We start from the raw sequence: 11,810 nt of genomic DNA on the forward strand, positions 1-11,810 counted from the left end.
CTTGCATAGTTTCAACTTTCAATTCAATTCAATTCAATTCAATAAAACTTTATTGATCCTGAAGGTTGACCCCAAAGGAAATTGGGACAGTTGGCAGTCTTGTGTCGGGTTCTCATCCGCCTTCACCCTGTTTCACCGCTTCACCTTCAGAAGTTAGATCTTCCCCATCTGCCGCTCACTCGGCCTCCTGCCCACTCTGAGGTTTAAATCAGCGCACACCTCACTCAGTCTCTTTCTTTCAGACGCTCAGTTCCCCTCTCTCTCACTGAACCAGCTTCTCCTGTGTTTTGCAGCCTTACAACTCAGTGAACCCCGTTTGGAAACCCTGTGTCATTATGGCTAAGTTGACTGTGTTTTGCCTTAAGAACGTGATTGTGATCACTGTTTGAGTTTGGGGTTTGTTCATCTCCTGCATCGGCCTCTGGGCCTTGTTACACTTGTGTAATTTTCTGAGTCTTTCCTTGTATGCTAACATTTTTTTCTCCCTTTGTCAAGGAGGGATACCCAGCATCATAGTTATAATAAATGGCTCTTTATATTGAAAACACCAGACAAACATACTGCATGACACAAAGCATCAGTGTAAAGTCTGAAACAAATGCTTCATGGTGGATTTTTTCAGTTGAAACACTCATTCAATAAACTCTCAAAAAGTAGGATAAGACTATAAAAATGGGGTCCAGATTGTAGATTGAATGTTTTTATTCAGTCAGTAAAATATTATTAAATATTTTTATTACTATATTATATTATTACTTATATAATCCTTACATTTCTGCACTTGCAACTAAGATTCGCATGGGTGAATCATCATTCCCTTCATTTATGTTAACTCTTAACACAGATAATTTTCTTGATAACTAGGAAATCATGAAAATTAATTTAACATAGTTTAATTTCAAAATGATTATATAACACTCTTTCACTGATAAATATGTCAGAACACACTCTGACATTCGGCATTATAAGATCTCTCAGTTTCACTTTTAGTGAATGACAACTCCTGGTTGAGTCATGAAACCAGTTGCAACTGGTTGCGCAGGCATCATCATCACTCCTGGCTGGACAGTTGGAATAGGCTGCATGTTGATGACCGTGTTATTGTGTAAGTTGATGACAGTTGGCGCTTTCTTGCGATGCTTTAACTCACGATGCATCTGACACCAGGAGCACCACTCACAGAAGCAGGAAATTGCAATGTCCTTACAGAGAGAGCCCTGCAGAAAGAGAGTACAAGCATTACAGATGTGGTGTAATTCAGGTGGAGGAGCAGGTCATCTACCAACCAGAGGTTTGGTAGATCAATCCCTGGCTCTTCTGGTCCACATGTCACAATATCCTTGCAGCAGATACTGAGTATGTGTGTGAATGTTTGACAAAAAACATTTAGGCATAGTTGAAATCAAATATGGATGTTTTTGATTCAGTGAGTGAGACTTGTAATTCCCACTAAAGTCCAGCTTTGAGTTCAGTGTCATCATCTCACGGTTCATACCTTGATGCCATATCTGTTTCGCATGGCAGCTCTTACAGACAAAACTGCAGGAGGAACACAAACAGGTATCCCAAAGGCTGCTAATACACCAGAGCCACATATATCACATAAAGGGAGACAGTTGTTCTCTCCAAATCTTCCTGAAACAGTGCAGGCGAGACAGGGGCAGCACCAGAATCCATAGCAGCCTGAAAAACACAGAAACGCATCAACAAAGTTGTAAGAAGTCTGAAAAGATGAAGGCAACACAAATGAGAAAAAAACTGTAGTCCTGAAAACACAAATGCAATTTATGAGACAAATTTAACTGGCTTCTTACAAGTACTTGCATCCTCAAAGCAGTCAAGGAGACCACTGTCCCAGTCTGTCAAGGGTTTTTCTGCCATTGTATGTTGAACTTCACCCACAGACACTGAACGATCACTCTGTGAAAGTTGAGAAGCAGGAAAAAACAAAATAAAATGAAAATTAAAAGTACAAATTAAATGAAAGTTAACATTTTGGAGCACTTTCTATCAAACTACAGCAAAAAACTATATGCCGTCGATCTCTTTTGTTTGAAAAAAGAGATCACTTTTATCATTATTAGAGCATTTTCCTTCAGATTAATGAAAAATTTATTCTTTTCACGGTCAAATAAACACTATACTGAAGAAACCAAAGTCTGTCTTAAGGATTTTGTGGTCATTTTTTAATTCTCCAACTAAGCTTTATTAATATATCCATAATTTACATGACATTTTATGTAAAAAGGTAAATATACTACAGCATTACAGAGAGAAACACCTAAACATCCACCATGAACAAGCATTTGGGGAAGTTGGAAAAAAAAGCTTTCTATAAACATCCAAGTGACTTAAAAACAAACAGCAATACATGGTTGATATATCTCAAAAAGATGGCTTGTGTCATTTGAAACACGAGTACAGTAACGCATGGGTAAACAACTCTCTCATGAACAGGATATGAAGACTGGTTTGGAAGTGAAAATCTATTACGCTTACAGTTCAGACAGTTTAATAACTGTAACACAGTGTAAAAACGGGAATAAAAGCATAAATATTGATACTATTTTGATTAAAATACGCATTTCACAATGGGAATAAACATTGGTAAAAAGCAATTAAATATAATAAATCCTCATAAAAAGCATGTAAACATAAGTTTAATTAATATGTGGATAAATGTTGTGGAGGCAAGACTTTGTCAGATACACTGAGCAACCAATAGTTGACTGGTCTGACCCTCCCCCTGTGTGCGCTCCTCACACACCTGTGTGTGTGCTCCTTGTGTACCAGTCAGCTAAGAAGGAGATACAGGCAGAGAGAGATCAGTCACTCCTGTTGTGGAGAAGCTAACTGGATGTAAAAGCTTTTACGGCGAAAACACTCGGTGACAGTGAATTCCGAAGGCCGTGAGCCCACGCGAGCACTGTGAAGCCCTGCATAGCATTTGCTACTTCACATGGTAAGCCCCAGTCAGTGCATGTGCGCTAGCATAGCATACTACTTGCCGCTAGCTCTGATGCTAATTTCCGCTAGCCATTTTGCAATGAAAGTGCCCTTTCCGAGGCTAAAGAAATTGACTATGTGCACGTTAGCATATGCTACTTCCGGTGCGGAAACTCCTGTGGGGAGCTTTGTTTCCGGTGTCCTATTCACGCCCTGTTTACGGTCCAAAACAAGTCAAGAAAATGAATGAATCAAGCGGCGATTTACATTTCTATTGATGTCTTGGGCATTTACACAAAATATCTGTAAATGATGTTCATCAACTTGTCGATATTTTTCCCCCGCGCCTCAGGGCAAAAGAGAAAAGGGATTCAAATGTTATATTTCTCAGCGGTCCCTCGTTTATCATGGGTGTTATGTTCTAAAAATAACGAGCGATAGGTGAAATCAAGCAGCCAATTTTATTTTTTGATGGTGCAAAACGTTTGGTGGACATACTGTACTGCACTTCAGAGTAGGGCTGGGTCATATTATACCGTTCACGGTAATACCGGTATAATGTTAAGCAACGATAGGAAAATGAAATATCGCGATAGAATGGGAGTAAAACGCGCATGCGCAGGGCCTTTGTTTTCATGCGCACATGGCCGATTGTTGAGTGAAACAGATGAACCAGAATTGGTTTGTAAAAATGGTGCAACTTCAGTGATGTGGAACTGGTTTGGTGTTTGTCCGTCAGATACACAACAAAGCACATTTCTTTGCAGAACATGCAAGCGGCCGTCGTTATTGTCGTATTTGTCGTATTTGTCGGACTAAGATGCTCTTAAATCTGGGAGTAATCTGGGTCCTAAACTCCGTATGCTTCAGGTCAAACAACACTGCAGCATCACTGAGAGTTAAAAACTGTCTAAATTCTTTCATCTTTAATAAAACGATCAGCATTGCTGCTTTACCAGGTGTAACTATGAAGTTTAACTTCCAGGCATCCATTAAAACAAAATTTATTACATTTAACGGAGTTAGAAGTTAGCAGGAAGCTAGCGGAAGTTAGCTCGCTAGTTTCGCTAGTTACCTAAGCATGATATAGCATGTTCTGACTGAGAGATTTCTGAAAAAATTCAAACGTACAGCTCTGCTATCACTTCCAACATAAATGAAGACAGGAAACTAAACAGCAGTGACGTTTGTAGGGTTACTGAAGTTGGGCTAGCTGGTATATAATGATGTGCTACGTGATCGCTAGCGACACAGCTATGTTAGCATAACATAAACAGTGAAGCTGGAGGACGAACACTAACACTTTTCCACTTATAAAAGTTAACGTGAAGGTTCTTCATGGTTAGAGACAAATGCAATCGCATGGCAGGATGCTGTAAACGGACCAAACTTCAGTCAGGAGAAAAACTGAGATAATCCATCCACAATACGAGGTTAGTTATTAATATACTGCAACAACATGGGAATAGAGCAGCTGCCAGAGAATTCAACATTAATGAATCAATGGTACAGAAGTGGAGGAAGCAAGAAGAATGAGTTTAATAAAGTTTGATTTATCTGACTGCTTTGTTTCGCTTAATGTGCCTTATAATCCCGTGCACCTTATGGTCCGAAAAATACGCACTGCACACTGCAGTTTAATGTTGCAAAGCACCTCTTTTTAACTTCAGTGGATATTATATATGGTTATGCTCAGGATATGTCAGCCCATTTCTACTGGAAATGCCTTTTGGTTAAACTTTCAGCAAGGAATTTGCATTTGCACTGTTAAATTTTTATAAAGCTTTAATGTACATAAAAACCAGCTTCTTGTTTAAGTGAAAATAAATGGAAGATTGTCTTTTTGCGCTAGTAATGTTGTGGAGTTGTATTTTGTCTCGCATCAATTATATCGTCGGTTATATCGTTATCGCAAATTTTCAAATATATATCGTGATAAATATTTTTGGCCATATCGCCCTGCTCTACTTCAGAGTCACACTGCCAGCGATCGATGCAGTGATTCTGTACTGTACAGGAGAGACGTCACGGAGGAGATCGTCTGCAGCGATCAGGACGCAGGACACAATGTGATGTAAAAAAAGCATGCAAACTTGCAATAAAAAAATCTGTGAAACAGCGAGGTGAAAGGTGAACCGCGTTATAGCGAGGGACCACTGTAATTTTGAAGGTAAGTCACAACATACCCTTCGTAAATACTAATGTATAGAAACCGTTACCAGCAATCATTCATTTTTTGTGTGGCTTTTTTCACGGTTTGTTAACATGCTGTGTAGGTGTGTACTTGACTAGCTGATATCGACATAACGGGGGAAACATCTGGTTTGACTGTTCTTCACCTGTAGTTTGAATGCTGAACATTTGCCTGTTTAAATCATAAGACCAGTCACTATACAGAGATGTGCTTCTGAATGTGGACGATGTGTCTTCTGCTTGTGTTGAGTGATGTAAACAACTGATTGATCTAAACTCGATTGATCATTAGATTTTTTTATGACACAACAGTGGTGAGTGTTCCCACCTTCTGCTCTTTGTAACTTAACGCAATCTTTCCGTTTTCGAGTTTTGGACATGATTTTGGAGGATATCTTCGCAGTAGCGATTGACAGCAAAGTAAAGCTACCGGAAATATACAACCCCACATCCGATCTCAAACCAGGAAGTTAGCATTTTCTCGTGCACAGGGTCAATTAGCACTGAGTCTGTTGCATTTTCATATTACCATGGTATTGATGTAAAATGTGTGGTTTTTTGCAAAGTTGTTATGTTAGTACATGTTCACTTTTCTCATGGTCCTAGTTATGGTTCTGCACACTAAGTATTAGCAGTGTGAAATTAAGTGCCTTCACACACACTTTGCTTAGCTGGAACTTTATAAATCTTAAGCCAATGTGTATTTCTAATGCACTGCTGAGCTATTTTGTATTGTTCTAAATGTGTGTTTCCTGTGCACTTTTTTCCTTTGGAAATTAGAATAAACTTGCTGTACAACATAGAATAATTTGAAAGAAATTTAGAACCACTAAAAGCAGTTAGTAGTAATAATAAGTTATAGACCTTATCGCTTAAATGTTGAACTACTGTGTTCTGACCTGTCCCCAGGTCATTTTTTTTCCCTTTGCTTATTTTGAATGGATTGGTTTTGAGGACCTGAGAAGAATCGAGGATCCCTTTTCCAGTACTGGATGGCGAGCCCCAGTCCAATTAGACGGATGAACTGGTAGATTGTAACCCAACTGGAGTGACTATTGAACATTGACGGACTGAAATTGACTTAAAAAAAAGGACACAAAAGACAATACAAGCTTGGGTCTTATTTTGTTTTCAAGAAGCGTGTTCTACTTTTGTTGAGTGTGCACGACCTGCTAAACTTTAATAATTGTTAATAAATGTAATTTTGTTTTCTACACCTACTGTGTAAAAGTCCTCTGTTGTCAGACACCCTTGGCTCCTATGTCTGATCTGGCCCATATTTCCCGTCTGTCCTCGTTTTGTACTTCTACACTGTTAAATACATTTGAGTCTCTTTTTGTTTCATTTAAATAAACCTTGACGTTTTACAGCCACACCCTCATGATGGCCTCTGCTTCTCCAAAGAGGGTTAACAAACAAAACACACTGCGTGTACACCCATGTAATCCAATAAATTATAACGTCAAAGCTTTCTCTTTGTAAACTGCCTCTAGTATCAGGTACAAACAACAAAGTACTAATCACTAAGTTTGTGTGAAAGGACTTGTAGAAAACTGGAAGGTCTTACCTGCCCCTCTGTGCACCTCTTAATGACTGAATGGAGGCTCTTTGGACGGAGTTTATTTCAGTTGGGTCAACACAAATAACACTGCAAAGCTTGAAACTCTGGAAACGGAAAAATGAAACTCAAATCCATTCAGCAATGCCCTTCATGGCCATTGTGTTTTAACCTGTCAATACAAGCGCGCACACCCACACAGCTGTACAAGCAGGTACTCGCAGACTCACGCTGTGTCAGGGTCCCTGTGCCTACCCGGTCGGCTCAGTACGGCTACATATGTTTTGTATTCCTTTTTTTTATTTTTTTCCTGCTCTCTCCTTTCCCCTCTTTCCCTCCTCCCTCTGCCTGGGCGGAGCTCACCTGCGGGCTCCTGCCCTTGGCCCACGCACCTGTGGCTCATCACGAGTGATCCAGCTCCTTTATAAGACGGCAGCCCTGTGTTTCTCGTCGCTGGACCGTTGCCGACCCTCGTCAGTGTAACCCCAGCTCAATGACTTCAGAAGTGTTTCATAGCGATTTACCTAACTACCCATTCGTGTCTCTGTGTACAGATTCCCTGGACCTACCCCTGTGTTACCCGAGTGAGTGGAGTGTGAGGAGGAGTGGACGGAGAGTGTGCGTGTCTTTCCCGTTCGTGTGTGGACCCCCGGAGCCCGGCTTTCCCCTCACTTTTGTAAATAATCACCTGGTGCATCATAATAAAGACTCTTGTGCTTTCAAGACCTAGAGCCTGCGCGTGAGTCCGTTCAGTCCCGTTGTGACACGCTGTCTCGGTTAGCTACTGCCTCTAGATGTATGTGGTATTGTTAGTACTGTGTGCTGTTCATTAACATGTATTAATTATTATTATTTACTGCTTCTTTTCATATGTTGGTTGTAGATTTGATTTTTCTGCTGTTTTTTTTTTTCTTAAATTTTTTCAGCAGTTTTTGAAGCAGAGTCTCAGTGTTTTTTCTCTCTCACTCCCTTTTCTTCTGCTCTACATTTCTTTCCCTCTTCTTCTGTTAGCTTTAACCACAATTTCTATTTATTCATTTTCTTTTCTGCTCCCAGGTCTTGTCCAGTTGGACCAATATAGCAAATGCCATAATGGTCCACTCTGAAGTAAATCTGTTGGGCAGTTTTTGGCCTTCCTACAAATATTCTGATTTCTAGATAAGATAGATAAAGAACTTTATTGTCATTGTAGTTATACAACAAAATTTGTTTGGTAGCTCACAGAGGCCAGCAGCAATAAAACCAGAAGCAGCATAGTAACATAATAACCAAGTAAACGTAGTAAAATATAAAGTAAAAAGAAGGCACTTAGCACAGTAAATAAAACAAAAAACAAAAAAGAAATGCTAGTATTTAGAATATGGTAGTTTGAGCGCAAACAGTATAATATAATATAATATAACAGTATCTACAATGTGGTAATTTTAGTGCAAACATTAATGCCCAGTAAATGACTTTGTACATTAGCAGCAGACATGACATGGGGTAAAGTAGAGAGAGGGAGAGTTAGCTATTGTGTGCTGGGGGAGGGGTGACACAGGCTACAGCTCTGGGGAAAAAGCTGTTGTTTAGTCTGTTTGTGCGGGTTCTGATTGCCCTTATATCTCTTCCCTGATGGAAAAGTCTGTGACCTGGATGGGTTGGGCCCTTGATTATGCGGCTAGCTTGCTTCTGTAAACGACTAGCATAGACCGTGTCGAGATTCGGGAGTTTGATTCCAACTAGGGCTGCCACAAACGATTACTTTGATAGTCGACTAATCAGATCATCATCCATTGGACGTAAAACGTACAGCTTATTGCACCAGCAGCATCTGCTCTTATATAACTATCATTAGCTTACAGCTTTAAGTGTTTAAGGTATGTGCTAACTAAAAATAAAGACAAGATGATAGTTTATTAAATTTTAATGAAATTTGCAGATTGTTTCGGTGAAGTTTAATAAACTCCTTGCTATCTAAAATATAACAGGACACCGGAGTAAATTCTTGAGCATCTCACACTTCTGATAATCAGTTGTCTGCTTGACGTCTATTTCTTGGCTCTTCTGTAGTCTACAACAATCTCCTTGGCAGTGTTCAGAACCAAGTCGTTGTTTCCACACAATTTGGTTAAATGTTGGACGTCCTCTCTGTAGTCAGTTGTCTGATAATCAGCTGTCTGCTTGACGTTTATTCAGCTGTGTAAAAACTATAACTTTAATCTCAACCAAACCGATTTACTCAGGAACAAATAAAATACTGGAAAAAAGCCAAACAGTAACATTATTAAGTTATCTAAGTGACTTATATATAATGTTTAACCTGAGTAGTGAAAGACGGCGGTGGGTTTGAAAATGATTTGCCGGGAGTCCGGTGTTCTCACCAGCTCTAGTGAGCCTAGCCCCCGGCTAGCTATCGAACTGGTGGGTAACAGACGTCTCCGAAAACGTCAGAGCGCTTTTGAAAATATGCGGTGTCTTGATAAACTGAGCAGATATTTGCTTGTAGCCTAGCCCGTATGCCGGCTCTCTTTCCCCGCTTTTGCTTCCAGTCTCTTCGCCATCTTCAGTGTCTCAAGGGCGGTATAATGAGTGTTCAGCTGAGCTCCGCAGAGCGCAGGATCTCCAGTGGGATGGAATTTAGGTTTCCAGGTGAATAATATTGATGCCGATTTCAGATTTCAAGCAGTTTGGCTTATAATTGTTGAGTTAGTGCATGATAGAGTAAACTCAATACACTTACAGTAGCGTTTTTGGGTTTTTTTTATGTTTGGGAGCTCCAAGCCGCTGTGTCTGCATGCGTCGCCAACGAACAGGGCGAAAAGAAGCAACAAAAAACTCCCAACTAAACCTCAACAAGTGCGGAAACAATCAAATAATTGGGCAACTATGGGTTAAGAAAAGTCCAACCAGGAGAAGCACAGAAGAAGAGTCAAAGTAATTTGTTAACTGGAATGTTACGCTGACCAAGATCTGAGCTCACTCCTGCCAGAAATGGAGGCTGTCAGTCTCTTAAAGAAAATACAGAAGATATTAGCTAATTCAAATTTACAGCTACACAAAACCTCAAATCGGAAGCAAGGTGATGGCTGAATTCCAGCTGATGACCTGGGAAAGGACTTAGACATAGAGACAGACTCTTCACCTCTTCAACATTGCATTGGACTAAGCTGGATCCTTGAATATGATGCCAACATCTTCCAGGCTTCTAAGCAAGAAGGATCCTTCACTTAGTGAGGCATACCCAGACCTTATGTCTCATTGCCTCTGTTCTCAATGCAGCACCAAAAGCATTGTTTCTTCTCAGATCAGTCGTTGATTGAAACTACAGCTGTCGTTAACACTGTCCTTACTCTTTGATGAAGGTGAAAGCCGAACTAGTGCCATGATGAGGGTTGAGTTGAATGCTTTACAGCAGTGATTCCCAAACTTTTTTGCTGCCCCCACCCTTTGTTTTACAAGAAGATCTTAAAGGTTTATTGCAAAAAAACCCCAAACACATTTAATCCTCACATCTTTTCAGTGACTGGTGTGAGCCTGCCTGTTGGTGTAGAGCTTCTCAAACCTGAGTTGCAGTTTTGAGACCACCACTCTGAGTTCATTTTCAAGTCCATCTTTGATCTGTACTTTGTCTTGATTGAAGCCACAGCAGAAAAGCCTACCTCACATAAATAGGATGTGGCAAAAGGAAGAAGTATGGCCAGGGCTCTCTTATCCAGCAGTTGGTAATCTTTGTCCACTACAATCCAAAATTCAACCAGGGTCTGTGACTTAAACTGCAGCCTCTTAGTTGAATCAGAGGTAAGATCAATGAACCGTTCCTCCTCGGATTTGCTGAAGTCAGCAGGGGGTGTTGCACTGAAGGGGTCACAGATCCAATTCTTCTTTGGAATCTTGCACCAGGAAATATCTCTGGAAATGTTTCTGAAGGGCAGACATGTGTTCTCTGATGCATGGGATCACTGTATTCCGCAGCCTGCGGTCTCCAATGAATGATTTTGAATTCTCAAATTAGTCCACGTTTCCATCTTTCACTCGCTGCTTCCACATTTGCATCTGCAAATTTAGTTCATTGAGTTTCAGGAACATGTCACTGAGGTATGCCAGTTTCATGAGAAAGTTGTTGCAGTTAAATTTGTTGGTAAGATCACTGCCCTCTTCCCTCAAAAAGATGCGGATCTCATCTCGCAGTTCAGAGACCCTGGATAGCACCTTCCCACGTGACAGCTATCGGGACTCGCTGTGATACAAAACGGCTGTGTGGTCGGAGCCCATTTCTTCACACAGTGCTGAAAAAATCCGGGCTTTCACAGGTCGTGTTTTGATGTAGTTGACTGTGGCGATGACATCAGTCATTACTTTACTGAGCTCAGGACTCAGCTGTTTAGACACCAGTGCTTCGCGGTGTATCATATAGTGCGTCCTCTGCACATTGGGGTAGACGCGCTTGATGAGCGCTTGCTGCCCTCCTGGTTTCCCAGCCATAGCCTGCGCCCCATCTGTGCAAATCCCGACACAGTCCTCCCATTTCAGCTCGACCTCTTTCAAGTAAGAATCCATGATTTTAAACAGTTCTTCTGCAGTTGCTCTGGCAGGAACTTGTTTGCAGAAAAGTAATTCCTCCCTCATCTCCATCAAGGAATCTGACATACGTTATCAATAAGCAGTCTTTTTTAATATCAGTGGCTTCATCCATCTACAGAGAAAAGCAGCTGTCACGCACCTTATCCTCTATGTCCTTTGACATATCATAAATGCGCCTGCCGATGGTATTATTGGACGAGGAATATCCCGTTATACCCTGTTTGCTGGCTGCTGCGTCGTCAGTCATAGTTGAAACCATATCCATAGCACAGGGAAGTATTAATTCCTCTGCAATCGTGTGCGGCTTTTTACACTGAGCCACTCGGTAGGCAACTTTATAGGAGCTGAGGAGAGCATTTGCTGAAACAGAGGCAGCTTTAGTAAAGAGACACTGTTGACCACAACAATTTAGAAGTTTTTGTCTGAAAAAGTCCACTGATTTGTCTTTGTGCTCTGGATGTTTTGTCTCTAAGTGGCGTCTTAGCTTGTTGGGCTTTAAACTGTCTCAAGCTAGCACTTTAAGACAGACAACACACTGCGGCCTCTCCTC

The 11,810-nt window shown here is 40.8% G+C and overlaps 1 protein-coding gene across 1 annotated transcript; it reads right to left on the reverse strand.

The window, feature by feature from the left end:
• Positions 1–801: 801 nt before the first annotated feature.
• Positions 802–11,236, reverse strand: LOC308399789 (PLAC8-like protein 1; the record flags this gene model as incomplete). The annotated part of the gene is made up of 5 exons (XM_080887223.1): positions 802–1,217; positions 1,496–1,683; positions 1,815–1,920; positions 6,707–6,745; positions 10,988–11,236. The coding sequence occupies 5 exons, from the start codon at positions 11,234–11,236 to the stop codon at positions 987–989; spliced, it is 813 nt and encodes a 270-aa protein (XP_080743349.1). The 3' UTR covers positions 802–986.
• Between the last annotated feature and the right edge of the window lie 574 nt (positions 11,237–11,810).

This window comes from Rhamphochromis sp. 'chilingali' (genome assembly GCF_963969265.1).
Source record: "Rhamphochromis sp. 'chilingali' genome assembly, chromosome: 7".
NCBI classification, from domain to species: Eukaryota; Metazoa; Chordata; class Actinopteri; order Cichliformes; family Cichlidae; genus Rhamphochromis; species Rhamphochromis sp. 'chilingali'.